The sequence below is a fragment of the Rhea americana genome, unplaced genomic scaffold (assembly GCF_003343005.1).
Source record: "Rhea americana isolate MKP2758 unplaced genomic scaffold, rheAme1 scaffold_103, whole genome shotgun sequence".
NCBI classification, from domain to species: Eukaryota; Metazoa; Chordata; class Aves; order Rheiformes; family Rheidae; genus Rhea; species Rhea americana.
The window spans coordinates 3,215,086-3,235,054 of record NW_028185073.1 but is presented as its reverse complement, the minus strand read 5'-3'; the positions used below and the strand labels follow the sequence as shown (position 1 = coordinate 3,235,054).

The following is a 19,969-nucleotide window of genomic DNA, read 5'->3' as shown; positions in this document are numbered from 1 at the left end:
AGGATTTTGCAAAAATGTGCAAAATCAACTTCATGCATGTGATTGATGACCGAGTATCAGAGTTACCAGCTACCTATGTAGGGTTTTATCAGAAAATGATAGTGAGTTGTAGAAAGAAGCAGTTCATCTTTAAGAAGGCTAGCAGTTCAAAAATAAAACTGAACTTCCAACAAATTCCAAGGATCATTAAGCAATTAAGTAATAGTAAAGAAACTACCTGGCTGGAAAACTGTCCACTTTGTAAGTGCTTTCCAGCCCCACTTTTGAAAGTGGCAGAAAGTCAATCTGCCTAGTCATCAACCTCAAAACATGTGTGAAAGGATTGTTACACCTTTTGTACTGGATTGTAAATAAAGGAGGCATGAAAATAAGTTATTAAGGAAGGAAAGAATGGGACCAAATTGGACCTAAAAAAAAAAAATCACTTTGTTTCTCAACCATACTTCTCATGTGTACCATCCAAACCACATTAACAGTTAAAGTCAGTCACTCAGTTGTGGCTCTCTACTAGCATGCACTTTCTTGGATTCTGAGTGAGATGTATCTGTAACTAAAATACACAGAATTTAATTTTGACAACCTTATCATGACTTACCTCTCACTTTCCCTGAAAAATCCTGATATGACCGACACTGATTCARGATACATGGCTATCATATGCTATGGCCAGAAAAATGAACAGAATTAAGGTAAGAGTCTCTCAGGTCAGAACAAGCTCCCTGTTATTTTCTTTCTGTTCTCCAATGATTATGGAAAACAAATCAAGACAGTTGCTATGATCTATTAAAGTCCTGCCACTGAACCCGGCTGAACACCTGAAGAGWGCAGGGCATTTTGTATGTTTTCTTTATTTCTGTGAATGAAATTGGTACTGTGATTATGGGCACCTTGTGCTGTAAGCATCTTTCTATTTCCCTGAAGTAGGTCCTGTCAAAGGTAAGCTTTCTTGCTTTCATTGTTCTCTCAAGGTAATTATATAGTTCAGYTACTCTGTAACTGGGTATTTGTGATAGATCTGACTGTGTTTGGCACATGCAAGGGTTTTACTTAAGATGCTGGCAGTAGATAAAGTACACAGTAACACAGAGTAAGTATTTTCAAAGTATTAAGTGTTTATTTACACAGAAAAAAGAAAGCTAAGAACAGAAAGTAAAACAATAAACGTGACTAACCCTTAACATCTTGACAATCTTTGGCATGTTCTGTGTAGCCCATTTAAATCCATTTTCAGGATTCGGCATTAGACTCTCCTGTCCAGAACATCCTGGTTTTCCCTTATGATATAAATCTGTTAACTTTCACTGATGCTCTTTGGAAAATATCCAGCTAAAGTTGCCTTACCTCCCCGACTTTAATGCTACTGATCTTAAGTTTAACTCTGGGGGAAAAAAAAATCACATGTAACTCGGATGAAATAATAAATAGCTTCCCTGCTATCTCCTACAAACTGCTACCTGGGTCATTATTTTGCTTAGCCTGCTTGCTTCCTTTAGCACCACTCTTTGATCAAACTCCATAGCAAGCCATCTGTCACCAACACACAGATGCTAATTTGTACTTCACAGTATGGATATTTCTTAATTTTCTACAAGCTGTAACTAAAACTGTAGAACGAACAATTAAAACTGCTTTCCCTGTAAAAATTTATTTCACAGTATTACAAGGTAGATTAAAAGGCACAGGTGAAGACATACAGATAATAGAAACATGCTGGTATAGTTGAGTTTCTTTGTTGGAAGGAAGAGTATCAATAGATAATAGAGGTGACAGCATAAAAGGTTGTTAGAACATCTTCAAAATTAAAGCAAGGCCCACTTCAAAACTTGATGGAAGCTAGCAGACCAACAGCTATCCAAAACAAAAGGAGTAAGAAAGAGTGTATAAATCCCAGGAACAGARTGGAAGATAGCAGCAAGTCAGAACAGGTGTTTTGGTGGTGAAACATTATGCCACAAAACAGACAGCAAACATGATGAGGTCTTAGGTTGCATTTTGGGAGTAACTCCTAAAAGTCTAGGCCAAGCTATTACAACCAAACAAGCTATTATAGCCTATTTTACCACTCTGCATATTAAAATGCATCACTTTTGAAGTCTGTTACAGATCTTGATGAGAGAGCCACACAGAACCAACTGCAAAAGTACTTGAATGCAGCAGCAACTTGCAGGAACTGATCTAACACCAGGTATGAAAACTGTGCTGTAAATTTATCTTTTTTTGATACCCTCTGAATAGTGTTTGTTATATGATATAGTCACCTGTTTTACTATAACAATATCCTCATTTCAGTGTAGTAGTCTCAAAAATACATTAGTTTCTAATCTGGGCATCATCTCCCACTGGAAGTTAAGATTTTATAACTCCACAAATTGTTAATACAAAAATTACAGCTTAAAAGGACATTAGCAAAAGACTTCGGCTTAATTCAGTTCTAGTACTTTTTGAGCATTTGTTTTTCAGCCTCTCGGATTAACGCTCAAAGTGTTTCCACCCAAAACACATGACAATGTGTTTTTAAACAAGACTTCTGCTAGAAAAAGATGCACTTTTTGCCACATACAGTGTCAGAACACTGAACTATACTAAAATTACATTCTCAGTATATACCATGCTACAGTAAAGGCATGCAAGTAATCCCTCAGTTTTCCAGTACTTGTAAGGCCACTTGGATCTAAACATTACAAAACATACATTAATGATTTTGCCTGCTGCTAGCCAAAGTTAATATTCATCTTAGYGGTGAAACTCTGATTTTGTATAAACAAATTATCCTGAGTTTCAGAATGTCAAACAGGCATAAAAAGATTCAGGAAATAGCTATATAATTTGTTTTCTCTTTCTGAGAAATTATCTCTGCTTGTACTTTAATACATTTTTTTTCCTAAGAGTAAAACACAGTTAGCAAGTGATGTATTTTTTTCTGAACTTCCTTGATAAAAGCTGTTTATTCCAGAATTGAAGCAGAGACAGTCAGTTTACTACCAAAAGAACAGCAACTAAAAAATGTCCTGTTTTTCAAAGAAGTTGTCTATTCCCGACTTCAAATTGAGCTGTGGATACTCTAATAGATTTGAAAATTTTGGCCAGAGTTGTACAAATTTGTAACAAGCAATTAAGTTATTTTTATTGATTACAGTGAGTTTTCATCTCAGTACCATCTACTTTTGCTACAGCTGAAAGTTATTTTCAGACTCTAATTAGACAGTGGGAATTCAATGTCTCATTCTAAACAAAAAAAAAAACCACTACAGCAACCATGGATATTTTCAAGAGATACAGAGGAAAATCATTGCTTTATACAGTACCACTTTTAAAAAAATGAATTATCTTTCATTTTATAAAAGCATTTAATTTCCTCAAAACTTTAACGATTCATTGAAGTCCAAAAAACATGATTACAATCATATTCATTTCAGATATAAAGCTCTGTGACCATCTTCCTATTTTTCTATGTAGAACTTGCTCTGAGCTCTTCTGATTTTTTCCAGGCCTTCGTAAGTAAGTGGTCCTTTTGGCAGTTCTAGCAAAGTGCTCTGTGTCTCTAATATGTTCTCTGCTTCACCTTAAAAAAAATATATATATATATATATATATATTATTTTGAAAAAGCAAATGAAAAAGAGTTAAAGAAATTGTATTTTAACTGTTTTTGTTTTAGGGCCAGAATAATTTAATATCAAGTCACAGCTACGTTTTTGACAAAGAGGCTGATGCCATGTAGTATTAAGTTGTCTTTAAGGTATTTTGGACCAGTGGCATAACTGCATGCAAAACTATTTGGTCTGAAACAGATAACTTGTCAAACAAATTCAGCCTGAGCAATACTTCAGCCAAAACAATTATGTTGTTGTTGCTATTTCTGTTAGCCCCTTTCTCCTAAAAGCTAAGCTGAGTCATATTTCTCTTAGAAATGTATTACACGCATGCTTTGAAATGGCATTCAGAGGCTACAGCAAGGCCTTTGCGTCAGGATGCAGTTCATACTAGTCCCATAAAATATGTGACCAATAAAGTCTGGGAAAAGCGTAGATCACAGACACACATAGAACAGTATGTAATTCTTAACACGTAAATTCCCTGTACACACTAACATCTTAAACATTCAAAATGTTTGCAATGTTTGGCTAAATTTTTCTTCTTGTTTCAGCCTCAGGTTGAAAGATGTTAGGCTACAGGTAAAAAAGTGGACAGCAAAGGACTTGAAGTGTTAGTTAGAGTATAATGCTCACACAGAGGCTTGTTAAGTCAGTGATCCAAACATGCAGTCTTAACAGCACGGCAGGAAGAAAGTTGCATGGTGCAAAATGATCCAGATAAGGCTGGAATGAGAACAACTAGGACAAAGTATCCAAAAAACAATGATATAGATTGAATGTGCTATATAAGTTGTGGTGGTCTGATTGTTCACATAAGATAGGATAATGATCAGGCAGAGAGTGCTTTTTTTGGCTGATGCCATTTGGTGCTACCCAAACTTGTCCCAGGTACCTTACCTTGATATCCTGTTTTGATGATCATTAGGGCAAGTGGCTTGAAGTGCTGTTTAGTGCAATAAACCTGCTTGAATATTGTCATGCAGCCAGGACTGCAGTCATTCTTTGAAGCATATCTGAATGCTGCAACCTCCAGCAGCAGTTTTGGCAGTATGCATGTGGGACACCGTATCTCCATGTATATACATCAGTAATATCCAACTGGATGACACTAGTTACCACTCTCAGTGACTGGTAACACTACAAYGTCAGGCAGTTATACAGGGCATCAGGTTATGGGATAGCAAGAGATCTTAAGTGACAGAGAGATGTTATCGGTGCAGCCAAAACTCTGTGCCTGCGCAACACTTTCTCAGCATGTACTAGAGCATGTTTCTCCAGCCACCACTCCGCTCAGATGGCTCAGGGTCATAATAGTGGCCTCACTAAATCTTGTAACAGGCAGCCAGTGTTTCACTGCTTAATTGAGAAGTTCTGTGCAGTTGGGAGCTGGCTCTGTAATCTCTCCCCTCCCTCCTGTGTCCAAGAAGGGCCAGCAATATGTACCTGGAGTAGGAGGACATGCAAAACAGGCAGACCCAGACAGCAGGTCCATGACTAGAAGTTACTAGCGCTGGAGAATTTTTTATCCTTAGTGCCTCACAGAATCACAGAATGGTTGAGGTTGGAAGGGACCTCTGAGATCATCTAGTCCAACCACCTYGCTCAAGCAGGGTCACCTACAGCACCTTGTACAGGATCATGTCCAGGAGATATTCCTTTGAATATCTCCAAGGAAGCAGACTCCACAACCTAGTCCAGTGCTCTGTCGCTCTCACAGTAAATAAGTTCTTTCTCACATCCAGGCAGAACTTCCTGTGTTTCACTTTGTGCCCATTCTCTCTTCTCCTGTTGCATGGCACCACTGAAAGTTTAGCCACATCCCCTTGACACCCCCACTTAAGGTATTTGTACACATTGATAAGATCCCCCCCTCAGTCTTCTCTTCCCCAGGCTGAAGAGGCCCAGCTCTCACAGCCGTTCCTCATAGGGCAGGTGCTGCAGCCCTCTGATCATCTTTGTAGCCCTGCACTGGACTCTCTCTAGTAGCTACATGTCTGTCTTGTGCTGGGGAGCCCAAAACTGGAAACAGGACTCGAGATGAGGCCTCCCCAGGGCTGAGTAGAAGGGCAGGATCACCTCCCTTGACCTGCTGGCAACATTCTTCCTAATGCACCCCAAGATAGCATAGGCCTTCTTGGCCACAAGGGCACATTGCTGGCTCATGGTCAACTTGTCATCCACCAGCACTCCCAGGTCCTTCTCTGCAGAGCTGCTCTCCAGCAGGTCAGCCCCCAGTGCATAGGATTATTTCTCCCTATGTACAGGATCCTGCAATTTGCTTTATTGAACTTCATGAGGTTTCTCTCTGCCTAGTTCTCCAGCTTTTCCAGATCTCTGTGACAGCACAGAGGGGGTTTTAGAACCCCTTGCCAGCTTGGTATCATCAGCAGACTTGCTGAGGTGGCCCTCTGTCCCTTCATCCACATTACTGATGAAAAAGTTGAACAAGATGGGACCCAGTACAGAGTCCTCAAGAACTCCACTAGCCACAGGCTTCAAACCATATTCTGCCCTGCTGATGACAACCCTCAGCCATTCAGAAAATACTGTGTACCTAGGGGCTGTTCTGCAACTCTGCCATCCCTGAAAGACTGAGTTCTGATACACGGCTCTGGCCCTCTTAAGACTTCTGAACAGGATAAGCAGAACTCAAAATAGGTATTTTCTCCTGTGTGTTCAATATTGCCTTTAATTGGCCCAGGCMACCCACTGCAGGGGAAAAGCCTTTCTTTTTTCAATGTGGGAGAACAAGAAAGTCATGAAAAAATACTGGACAGGTAGACTGTAGATTAAAGAATAAATTAACTCTAGGCAAGATCAGAGACAAAGTAACTGTTGAAACAGAAAGGGAGCAACTTTCTAGGGTTATGAACTGATTCCAAAGAGTGAAGGAGACCAGACAGAGGACTGTTTGAGAAAGGTGGTTCAGATGCAAGGAAGTCTTTGGAGCAAGGACTATGAACAGATGAAGTGACTATGAGGCTGAAGATAGGCATATGGGAGGGAAGAGATCAATCAAAGAACGGTGTGTAGCTTCATCATTRCAAAATGGAACAGATGGAGCCAAGGAGTGATTGAGAACAAAGTCTGGGAGTGGACACAGATCAGCCAAGTAGAAAGAACAAGCATTGTGGCCGTGGGTCAGTCGTCTCACAAATCCATCTCTTCAACTAATTAATATTTATCTTAAAATAAAGATGTACCCCAAACTTTATTTCCACATGATTACAAAACTTCTCCTCATTTTCAGATTATATTTATTTAAACTAGTTTATTCCCATTCATTCTTGTGCTGATGTTAATAGCTTAATATAATGAACTTCCTTATTTTCCTTTACCCTATCTTGTAAGTAGGATCTGTAGAGCCAAATCCACGTTGTCTTTTTAGGAGGCTAAACAAGCTGATCTCGTAGCTTTCTCTCACAAAGCAAGCCCAGAATTCTCTGGTGATGCATCTGTTATTTTAGATTCCTTACATAGAACTAGCCCAAATTATTTATAAAACTCCAAGGAAGGTATTACCGTTGTTCTGGATCAGTACTTTTCTATCTGTACTAGAAAACCTCACCTGATGTCCCCAGACTTCACTTGTCTCTTTCGTGATTTCATCACAGTACTGGATGATACTCGTTCTGTGATCAACTAATATACTCGGGGTTTTCTCTTTTTCTGTCATTTCCAGCTGGTGAGCTCTGATGGTAGAAATCCTTATTAGTCTCTAGATTCTTGCTGTTCTTACTCAATTGCATTCTATTTTATTATCCCAGCTCTTTAGGTCTTCAGATCTTCCTGTACTACATTTTATTCCTTATCTGTTGATGATACCAATCAAGTGTGTTATCCACAAATTCTGTTCCTATAATCTACTCATAATTTCAAATATAAAACAAAAGATTCAGACCAAATCTTGAAAAACTTCACTAATAATCCTGCTAACCTTCTCCTTTAAGCACAGCATCCTCTTCTGACATCTCCTCTTTATCCCAGTGTTTCCCTTCTACCCTTCCCATGTCCTTCATGCCACCTTAATATTCATGTGATACCACATTAAATGTTTTCATGAGTTCAGAGTAGATCTGCTACATTCYTTTTTGAAAAGGAAACAGATTTTTCCTAGGAAAAACATTGTTAGTTTGGCACGCTTCTTCCTTTTTATCTTATTGTCAATTTTGCTCCATAGTTTTTCTTATTTTTTTCTCTAAAACCTTGTCATGAGCCTTGCATACCACTGGAGTTGTCCTAAAGGATATGAAGTTGCAAAGATTAGTTTCCCTATCACTTTCCAAATACAGATACCACATTACCCATCTTCAAACTATACAGGACCACACTGTTCTCTGATGTCCACTAAATAGCATTCCATACTCTTACCATGGGGTCTGAACTATCTTATATCTACTTTTTCAAAATCCTGGAATGAAAATTACCTCATTAAAAAAAAAAATCACATACCCTGAATTCCAAATTTTGCTTCTACCTTGAATATGTTAATCTCCTCTTTAACACTGATTTCTGTTAGCCAATCAGTTTTGTCCGTGTGCTTAGCTTCCTCTTCACATTAAAAACTCAAGGAAAAGTACTTAGTGGCATTATCCGTGAACATTTATGAACCTTCCTATATACTGATGAATAGATAGCCCAAATGTTTGCACCCATTTGCAATTGGAAGTATATTGGAGTTTGTCTGGAATTATTCTCAACAAAGTACACAGAGTTAGGAAACTTAATTTTTAGAACTTCAGCCTAAATCAAAGACCTGAAACAAACTTTTATTTAGTTTTGGTATGTTCTGTGTTCTGTTCAGTAACAGACTGCAAAGTCAGCCTATTTAACTAAAATGATTAATGGAGGTGACAATCCATGGTCATTCCAATCAGGTGACTTAAAGTGAACATTCTCTCACAGGTCTCCTTCACTAGGAATCAGAATGAATATAGMTGAAGCTGTCAGATTTTCCACAATCCTCAACCCTGATCACTTAATGAGGTTCGCTACTGGCAACTACGAGGTAAGATCCTACTTTCTGGGACTCACCTTTCTTCATCTTAGCACGGCACTGCGGCAAGATGGTCAGCTGAGGACTGTGTCCAGCCACGTAAGTGGCATGATTCCTGCTCTGTATCCCTTCAACTGCTCTTATCATCCTCACCTGCTGCCAAAACAGCAGCATCTGAAATACGCTGTGATTACTTCATCTGTATTTATAATCTTGAAAAAATGTGCATTCTAAGAGAATCAAGAGGGAGAAATCAACACACAATCTAAGCTGGAGGGAAATGTAAAGGAGCAGAGTGTAGAGTACTCTTAACTGGGAAAATGCCTGACTAACAGAGAGGAAAGGAAATTAAATGTAGGAGTGAGGGTTAAAAAAAAAAAAACACACAHACACACAAAAAAAAACAGTTGCACATTCTCTCCTAGCCATTCTAAAACGATACAAGATTGTCTAATATATTAACCTGGTTCTATGTGTGAGCCAGACAGATACCTATATACATACCTTTTACTCTTTGCAACATTGTCCCATAGCCCATATCATATTGATAGGCAAATATAAAGCTTAGGGGAACTATTGGMAGTAGAACTCCTGGGTTCTTCTTTTTTATCGCTCTGTTTTTAAAAAAGAACAAGAAAAAATAAAATTATCTAGGGCATTCAGTATATCAGTACTGTCAGTTCAAGGTGACCTTCATTTTCTAGGACTCGTATATCCTTCTGTACTCTTTAATCAAAGTCGCGTAAGTCTTAATTTCTTCAGAAGCACTAAACCCCCTTCTCTGCAGATAATCTCACTGCACTATCAGCCAAGGGTATGAAAGAAGATACTTCAAGTGAGTTTTTAACATACCTAACAAGAAATGGGTTTGTCTAACTAGCGTAGYGTGCACGTGCACATGCATATATCCATGCCAAACTGTAGTCAAGATACAGCCACATGCAACATGCAGCAATCAGGTTATTACAGTTGCATTTCCAAATGCAACTGAGATCCAAATATATCCCCGTGCACAGAGAATGTATAATGTATAAAGTGTATTTGATCTGTAAAAAATATTTCTCATATTCCCTCTAATCACTTTATAGCATAAGCAAACCACATTACCAAAACAAACCAAGACTCCTTCCTAAAAGCCAAATTCTTCCTCATGCAATAAAACTTTGTTAGCCAGAGGTTTTTCCTAACAAAATTTTCTGAGTTTCTTGATTCAAATTGCAAGTGAACATATGTCAGAATATATSTGCCTGTTCACTGACATATTAAAAATCCCATATGATGGAGGATATGTGGTTAACAAACAGTTCATTAAATCACAATACAGTCAAGAAAGTAGTACGGCTTTTAAGCATTCCACACAAAACTTTTGTCTCATGCTGAATTTTTGGTATTTCAGCTAAATCATTTTATTGCCAGCTCACATCTCTGCTTTTATATAAATACGTAGTACTGACAGACCCAAAACACACCCAGATGTAGACAGAAATGAACTGAGTCACTTTGTCATTTTAGCAACCTCTGAGAAGTTACTGGATAAAAATAACTACCTGATAAAATGCAAGAGGACAAGCCAAAATTGTAGAAATATCTTTGTAATGTATCTATTTAAATTTTCTATTAGGAAATAAACTTCATACCCAGCTGTTAAACCTACAGCAGCAAGTCCAAAAAAAGTCCCGAAGTATTTCAGAAATTCTCGCGTCCAAGCAATCTGCATGGCTGCTTGTCTTTCTCTCATCTGATTCTGCATCAGTAGTTGCCTTTCCAGCTAAAGAAGGGAAAGACATTAAACAAAATTAACTCATCCATTTATTTTTAAATCTGAATCAGTTTCACACTGGTCTGTTAACCCAGAACGCTAAAMAAGAAGGTTTCCTTTTTGTTCTTTTACTTCAGTCATTCATAAGTTCTGATCGAGAATGGCCTTATTCTAAAATGAGTAATCTGAATAATAACTCAGATTATTGAAAAATAGTTTATACCAGAAAAGCATTAGGTAACTGACAAATGCTTCGCAACACAGTCTTTCCTATGCTGCTTTTCATAGTCAAGAAAACCAAAATACCAGTGTAGCTCTTGAGAACTCCAAGTCCCAACAGCACTCTAAGTTAAGCTTCTCTTTATCTTTGCATTTCCATGCTGATCCCAAGGGCACCACCCAGCTGTACAAAACACTCTCCAATTTATTCTACTTAATTATAATTTACATGGTATCTTTAGAGTCATTCTTGACATTTCTTTGCTCTTTAAGGATTTCTTTTTCTCTTTATGATGCATCATAAAGCTAGGAACTGCTGGAGATCAATACAGTTTACAAGTACAGGAAAACACTATAAATAGCCTGTCAAGATACCAGATCTTAAAGATACTGGAATACATCTCAATTATCTATGGAAAAATTCTTCTGCAACTAACATTAACAATAATAATTCAAAAAGTACAATTTGTACACTGTATTTACATGCCAAAGTAAAACTTGTACGGTGCAGCAGAATAAAAAAGTAGARTATCAGATTTCTTACTACACATCCTACCTATCTCAAAATACTTCCTATTCATTAAATAATGGGAAATTTGTTATTTCTTATACATTCCTCTCTACAATACAAAATATCAAAAAGTACAATGGTCTTTTTTTCCATATAGTGATGCATAATGTTCTGCCAATGGTAAGCAGTACAAAATCACAGCATTATAGTTAAGTCTGCTTCTTCCACTGATGTCTGTAATTCAGTATGGGAAAAAAAAMCAGAGTAATTGATTTAGTATGTTTAGCTTCAGCTTAGCTAAGTGGGTTGCATAAAAAGCCTAAGAAAGTACATGAAGCTGAACACCAGCTGCATTGAAAAATACCCCAAAACAAAAAAAGTATATTCCAGAAAAGAGAGAATAGAGAACTCAGAAAGTTCTCTTGTCATGCAACTATGAAGTAAATAATTAAATCTACTCTTTTCCTCTGCTTTCTAATTCAAGAATAATTTAAAGGATTTGTAATTACTTAAGGTTTCCACCCATTTATTCATCTCCATTACTATTGATTTAGCCTGAACATAACAATTTCTGTTAAATTGTTACTAATTATTTCTTCAGACTATGTTGATCTTGCCATCTTATTTACAAGCTTGTTCAGTACTTAGATAGGTAGAATTAATTTTTTAGACAACATAATAAAAAAAGGACAGAGGTAATTACATATAATTGTACACAGTAGGAAAAACAACATTCACTGTAGTCTCACAGTACTGTTTCATCTCTTTCCTCAAAACTTAATTTGCAATTGTTGTTCTTATGAAAATATCACTAACAGCGTCTAGCTTTCTGACGTCCATAATTTTCATACCACTTTTTTCTGAAGAAATAATTATGTACTGGCTGACAAACCACTTAATAAAATATCAAAATAATTAGATTTCATTTTGTCACCTATGCGACACTTGGAAATTCTAAAGTAGGCATGCATGCTGCCTGTTAATTAGCCCCATTGTGGTCCCTAGTATCCCAAGCCTGGTAAATTGCTGAAGGTTGATGTGACAAGATAAGATAATCGCATGTAATATCAATTTAATGACTTCTATTTTCCCCTTCAATTTGATTATATGTGTAGTTTGCATATATGTGTGAAAATTACTGCAGGACCTTTTGTTTACCTGACAGCAGATAGGGAGTATATGCTTCCAAGATACAGAGCAGTATCCTAAATGAGCTTCAATTTGAATAAGTACATGGGAAAGAAGGGGAACAAGGACAGGCTGATGGAATATAGTTCTTCATAAAAGGAAATCTTCCAGAAAAAGAGAAAAAAGTAGACAGTTTGATATACCCTAATAGTGGACATAAAGAACAGAACAAAAAAAGCCTAATCACAGAAGTAACTAAAGGATCTTAAGATGGCTGCTAAAAATTTTTATTTATATATGTATATATGTGTGTGTGTAGGTATGTATACATACATGTATCTATATCCCAGGTATTGAAAAAAGAAAAAAAAAAAAACCCTAACACCAAAAACACCACTCAGACACTAAAGTCAAAAGAATACCTCTCCACAGAAGCCTATCATATTATATTTCAGAAGCACAAGGTTACTTCTATGTATATCTACAAGTAATTTATATAAATAACTTAGTACAAGTGAAAACAACTTGTTTTGCATATTGCAAACATTAGCCACTAACATAGTGTTTTTCATATTCTCTTATAACCAGAAGAATATCTTTTACACTTTAAAGAACTCTCTCAACTTTTTACAGTGTTCTCATATCCAAAAATATAGAAAAACAACTATACAAATACCTGTCATAATTCCCTGACTTTGAACAAGCTTTGTCAGTGTGCACACAACTGCTTATCTAGAAGGAATGCAATATTGTATTTAAATTCATCTCTTGAAAAACAAGGTGTGTGGGAAAGACTGACGAATCTTGAAGACAAGCCTTTTATGAGTATATGAGGAAGTGCGGCAAAACTAGCAATAAAAATTTCCAGTGCTCAGAGGAAGCTTAATTCACAGAAGACACTAAAAAGTAGATCTAGTGACATTTGGCATTTGGCTAAATGAGTAATTTAATTCTTGCTATTACTTAAGTTGCAAAACGTTACAATAAAGCATTATTTATGGAAAAATGTATTATTGTACTTACACTTGCAATTTTGCATCAAGAAAGAGCCTAGATATTTTCAGCTATGATAAGTACACTACATTACTGCTACTCAGGCTCATTTTTAGATCATTTTTTATTTAGCGATACATGGAGAGTTACATCGAGAAAAATGAATAAAAATAATCAAATATTACTATGTATGCTCCACACACTTTCTAAAATCTGTGCAGTCTTATGCTGAATCCAAAACACCTCCCCCAAATGCCACAAACTCCTTTTTATGCACTTTCTTCTGTTCTTCTATATTCTGACAACCTTCAACCTTGCATTTCATTTCTTTCAGATCAAGCTCAGTTGTGTCACTTGGTATAGCTTTATCTTGTCAAAAGAAAAGATCTGTGTTAGCAGTAGGAGTGTAATGAAACTGTCTGCCTAACGGGGAGATTTAGTAGACCCCAGRTAGCAAGTTCCAGGTGACTTCAGTGGATTCCAATCTTTGCTTAAAGAAAAGGAAAGGAGAAACTTAAAACAGTTATGGCTGAATTTGCCCCAGGACATACTATTTCATCACACAACTTAACTTAATGGAATAATTGCAGAAAAAACTGTTTGGAAAACTGCTGAGTTCTTTTCTTGAACATTCTAGCCACTGAGCTACTGAGTCGATGCTGCTGTTGTGTTCCTGACATGGACTTTGAGAACATGTAATTAGTACAGCAGAGAATGCCCAACTTGGAGCCATGGACAGAGAGGCATAATGGACTGAGAAACGTAAGGCAGAGCACCTACCTGCTCTGCTCTGTGTCATCAGAGCATTTTTAGTATGTCCAGACCCAACATCTGATCATCTAGACAGGTTTCATCAGCAATACTCAATGCTAAAAGCGTGTAAGCATCTAAATGATTTTTGGATGATCTAAGTTATAAACTTATGAGCAATAAGCTCTTATAAACAAGAAGAATTAAGCAATTCATTTGAATATCATTCTTTAGGGGATTAAGGCATAATACCTTTGTGCTTACCCATCTAACACACGGATCTGAATGAAACATCTGGAGATCACACTGTTTCCAAAGACTAGGAAAGACTGATACTCCAATTACACATTGCCAAATAATTATTGGTAAAGCACATGACCAAACCATTACATTAAGATTACTTYAACTAACTTTAAACAAGTCTGGATTTGATAGTAGATCTATATAGAGAAAGACTCAGCAGACCAGCACAACAGATAATTTCAAATTAGATGAAAGACACAAAACCAAACATATTTGACAGTAGTTTTTAATCAATATCCCATTTTCAACTGTTAATTTTGTAGCAATTGTGTCTTATTTTCCTCCACATGTGTTCTATTGAAAATGCCAGTCACACTAGGTAGTCAAAGAGTAGAGAAGACTCTTGACCTATTAGCATGCAGATTTTAAGAAACAAGGCCAAGTCCTGCTGCCTTATTCTGCAGTAAAGTTTTCATAAGATGACTTCTTTTCCTATTAGCATGGATTAGAAGCAAGAATTAACAATGACATGAATTCATTTTACTGCAAACCATGCCTTCGCATACAGAACTGCATAGATGATAGGATCACAAAAGCATGCTTTCAGACTTAGCAGATAAATGCTGTAGCTTACTCAGAAAAATTTCACTAAAGCAAGAAGTTGGTTATTGGGGAACAAGTTGCATATCATATTGGGTACATGATAATATATGATATATCATATATAATATCACATGTATCATATAATAAGCAACAGTTCACCTAACTGCCATGTCTGAGGGCACAAACTCAGTTTCATTTTAAACTCATAGGTCTCCCATCTACATATACCTAACTTCAGTAGGGCCTATTTACATAACTAAGCTTACCTAAAACCTATAGCTAAAKGGTCTCAGAGGCAGGCTTACCAGGGAGGAAAGGAGGTGCCATGGTTTCCCCACCTACGTTACTCCACATGGCACAGAAAAGTGGAAGCTGTGATGTGGATGCACAGGTACACATCCAAATACACCATTGATAAATCAAGTCCTACAACAATCTGACCATACTTTAAAGCCATAGACAAAAGTATAGTTAGTACTGTAATGTAAAAAAAGCTACATAACTCATTTTTGCTAGTTTAATTCCACAATGAACAGATTTTCTTAAATCACAGTACGAACTTCTTTTACTAGTAGTAAATAACTATACCATTTCAAAATTTAAGCCTAGTATTTCAAAAAAAGATGTTAGTAGCAAGTCACATTTGATACTTTATAACACTCAGGAGGACTTAATTAGAAATAGCTTTTCCCATTTTTTTAATGAAATATAGTTAGCAATTTCTTAACACTCTGTGAGAAACTGTGAGGGCTGATTAGCATTTGAAGTCAGACACATGCCAACTGTTTACAGTAAAAGGAAATCAATCTGACAAAATGAAACATGACAGATGAAGTGAGGCTTCATAGGTCAATGACTGTGAAACTGATAATGTTAATAAACTAGTCAGTGTTATCCATCCTTATAATTTCTATTGATTATTCTTCAGACTGTCACAATGATGTCAAAGCAGAGAAAACAGCATTTATACCAACATTTTATTGATTAAAATCCAGTGGGACAAAATTCTCATCTGAAATAATTTAATCAACTTTSACAACTTGTAAAAAAATAAATGGTCATCTCTGGATTACAACCACATCAGCACTGGAAAACAACTGRAAATTTCTGATACTTAAGACTCTTTGCTTGTTTCCTCTCTTTCTTCCGGTCTTTCTGCTTTTGTCTCTCATGCTCAGACACCACAGGAAGAAACAAATGCTGTAGGAAGCAACAAATGCTACCTTGTTCTTGCATTATGATAATGTGCAAAAGCAAATTAAATGGTGTACAGTTACAGCTCAACAGAAGTGGAAAGCAGAGCTAGTGCAAAATGCCTCACTCCCCATGTATATTAAATACTATTTGCTTGACACATTGCTTGCTGGTCAAGATACAGCTGAAGAGAGGGAGACATAGTAACCACCCTTACTAAAACCTGCATTTGCAGTTCTATATGGTAGCTTTCCTGGCCCATATGCAGCTTTCCCCGACCTCTCCAGGCAGGCAGGACAAGCACATAGCTTGAGAGCAGGCAAGGCAGTAAAGTTTTAGGTGAAACTGCATTTCATGTCACCATCAGTAAGACGTAACTATGCCGGGAGGTCTGGTATTCTGACAGAAAAGGAGTTAATCTACCTTAGAAGGAATTATCAACCAGATAGAACTTAAACAAGGACATGTGTGTATTTTAAAATTCACAATCTAAATTTGAGAAAGACAAATCTGGAGGAACTGTTGGCATACTCTTTATAATAATTTAACCCTCCCTTTCAGTTATGTCACAGGTTAATCTCTTGCACTTGACTGTTAGAGGTGCATGGACCAGTCATTACAGCTATAATAGAAGATGATTTTCACTGACCACTGAAAAACTAAGAGACTCTGAAAGCATGATTTAATCTACTAGTAACTTGAACTGCTGAATAGTCAGAGGCACAGTAAAATAAGGCTTTTTTTTTCAAAAATGGTCATACATACAAATATCTGCAAATCACTGACAAAGCACTCATAAAAGTTGGTGTGCTGGCAGTACACCTAAATGACTCTATAAACCCCTTGCAGTAGCAAGGCACTAAGCATTTCATGAGTAGACTGAAGTTTTAGGCCTATGTGGAAAGAAAAAGGAAAGCAGAATAGTGATCCTATGTTTACACATTATAAATCACTTGAGTGTAATACAGAGATGATAACTTGTAATAATTACATAGTATTTGCTTGGTTCTATGACAGCATGCACACAGAAGTGTCAGAAAATGGGCCTCCAGATCAAACAGTTAAAATTAATCAGACTTAAATGTTTTATCCTGCAGCTATTCAAAACTTGTCTGCAAATATTTTTCACTTAGTAACATACACAGGGCAATTAAAATTATTAGCACTGCAAGAAACTATGCTCCCAATAAAGCAAACCCAATTTTTATAGCTTTCATTTTCACTCATTACAAAATACTTAAAAGAAAGCAAGCTACCGTAAAAACAAAAGGTTCTCAAAATATTAGCCACAAGCCAGAATAAATCTGCACTGAAATAAACCCTATCTATTCCTGTTTTCAACAAGTGATTAGAATTACATGCCATGTAAAAACAAAGTAACATAAAAATCGCCTAAATCTGTTTGAAGCTTTAAACTCTATAAAGGCTCAGTCCACTGAATTGCGATACAAAATAAAAGTTTTCTGCAACCACCTACATTTCTGTTCTTGTGCCTCTTGTCCACAGAGCAAAGAACATACAGCAGAGGGGTGAAGGGTGTCTTCTACCTGCATTTAAGGGTCTTTAGTCTACAGAGTAAGCTAAGTTTACCAGTATAAGTAAGTACTAACTGTACTAGTGTTCAGAATTCTCAGGAGTTTTATGCAAGAGTCGTATAGACAAACTAAATTCTTCTGAATTGCCAGTTACATCAAAAAGAGGTAGCTACGCAACAGCAATAGTAAAATAGATAAAGCAGTGTAAGATAAAGCATTAACAGTACAATGTCAAGTCATTCAGAAATTTGGCTAACAAGTAAGTAGGAATGATCAGTTTGTTCACAGACCATCACTCTATAATTTCTCTAAGTATGCTTGTATGCCCTAATTTTTTTAAGAAACAGACTCAAAACATTGAATAAAAAATGAAAATCAGAAGAAATGACTGTAAAATAATACTGTTGTATGAAAGGGGATTGTACTTCCAGCACAGTCTACACATGGGATATTTCTTCCTACCCATTTCAGATTCTGACTTGCAGGATTATTATAGCTGTATTTAKATTACAATTTTTTTAAACAAAATTAAGTTAGATATAAGATTCCTTTACTTTCTGTTTTATAACCTGTATTCTTAAGAATTCTGCTCAGTAGAGCCCATTTCTTCAACCTCAGTGTTTGAAAAATAATGTTTAAAGGAAAACAAGGTAAATAGCCAGTAGGCCTAAGATTCAGTGGACTTAAAAGCAGAAAGATAAAAGGGTGGGTTTGTTCTACTAAGAATCAAGGGATCTATGGAAAATTCTTAGTTCTAAAGGAACTATGGAACTACTAAAAGAAACAGCTTCAGATGGTATTTTTCCTCCGAAGTCAGTTAACTCCCTCCAAGAAACTAAGCCTTACACATGGATTAACTGCAGGTACACCCATAAGCAAGACAAAAATTTTAACGTGAGTAATCTGCACTCAAAACAAGATATACTAGTCACAGATAACCCCCAGAGAAAACACTGGTCAAAAACTGTGCTGCTGTGGAGGTCTTAACCCGTATCAAAGGCAGGGGTATGGTCATCATAAACTTTGGCCAAAGGCACTGTATGTTTTCTAGAATGTCTTACGAAGCAGCTATTCCTTCAAATTATGTAGAAGGATTAATCTTTTGGCAAAAACCTCGGTCAAATTCTGTAATTATTTAAAGTACTGTAGATTGATCAACAAAAATAGATGGAAGAGAATAACCTAACTTACCAAGTATGGAAGGCATTTATAACTGGATCAACTATTCTTCCTACTGCTTCTCACTGCTTATTTTACCCCCATTGCTCATTCACTCATACTTGAGTAAAAGCTGCATTACTTTATGATTTATACTATCTTTGACTAATTTGGTGCATCTGTATGTACTGCAGTTGAATAGCACCTCCATCCTCAACAACAGATTAACTATTACAAGTAAGACTGATTCCACTGAAAAGATTTACTTAACATTTGTCTCTCATTACTGGTAATATGTAGCAATCAGTTTGTTTTGCATCTTTTGCTAACAGTATTTCATTTACAAATGGCAATTAAAATTTGCTCTTTACAAAAGAGTGTACTTCTTACAGTGATCAAGCAGAGCATACAATCTCCCATCTAATACCAGCCAAARGGGGCTTTTTTTTCCTCTTGTGAGATAGATGGTTCCAATCTTCCTCAGCACAGGTATCATTCATCTTGTTCTGTTCTACTTGATGCAAGCAAACTAATAAGGATATGGAATTGTTACCAAAGAACATTTATTTCCTGAATTAAGCCCAGATCACCCAGAGGGCAAAACAATTTTTCTAATGCTTCAAGACAAACACATTTGAAATGCCTTAAGCACTACTAGTATCTTGTCAATAGAAAACAAATGTAGCTATTTTCCACCCCAAAGGGAAAAGGATGATAGTAGTCAGGGAAAGGAAAGTGTGCTTACATTTTACTTCACACGTAAGAAAGCGRGCCATGTTTTTTATTGTAATAGAAGTTAAAAAAAATCCTTCATCCTATCAGTGAAAACTTGAGAGGAAAAGGTCAAAAGACAAGCTTTTGCCTTTGTATGGATTTAAAAAGAACAAACAGACATTTACTGAAGAGTTTAACGCATTAAGAAAAATTAAATTTTGGGGGAAGGGACCATCAAGGAAGTGGATCATCTTTCACTGACAAAGATAGGTTGAAAAACCTGTAGATGGAACAAACGTCATCAAACAAAAAAGTTTTCTTAGGAACAGGAAGGAATCTATAAAGGAGCCTATGTAGTAGCATGTGTCAGCTCTCTTCCTTTTTCAATCAACCAAAGCTTTAAGGCATGCAAAAAAGCTTTATTGTTCAGAACTGCATTGGCATTTTAATATTAGCCATTTCTTTTCCTGCTTGGAGCCAAAAGGTAGCACACATCTGTCTTTAAAAACAACACCTCATTTTATGACCAGCTGATAAATGATCAATATTAAGTCGAATAATAGGTTAATT

At 36.5% G+C, this 19,969-nt stretch overlaps 1 protein-coding gene across 1 annotated transcript in view; it reads right to left on the bottom strand.

Annotated features, from left to right (window-relative positions):
• Window positions 1-1,092: 1,092 nt before the first annotated feature.
• Window positions 1,093-19,969, bottom strand: part of PLGRKT (plasminogen receptor with a C-terminal lysine) — a 33,964-nt gene continuing 15,087 nt past the window's right edge. Inside the window, exons 3-5 of the mRNA XM_085307263.1 lie at window positions 10,230-10,360; window positions 9,097-9,206; window positions 1,093-3,562 (exon numbers count right to left, since the gene is read on the bottom strand). Coding sequence (XP_085163389.1) covers window positions 3,441-3,562; window positions 9,097-9,206; window positions 10,230-10,360 — 363 coding nt within the window. The 3' untranslated portion in view covers window positions 1,093-3,440. The remainder of the gene's footprint in view (window positions 3,563-9,096; window positions 9,207-10,229; window positions 10,361-19,969) is intronic.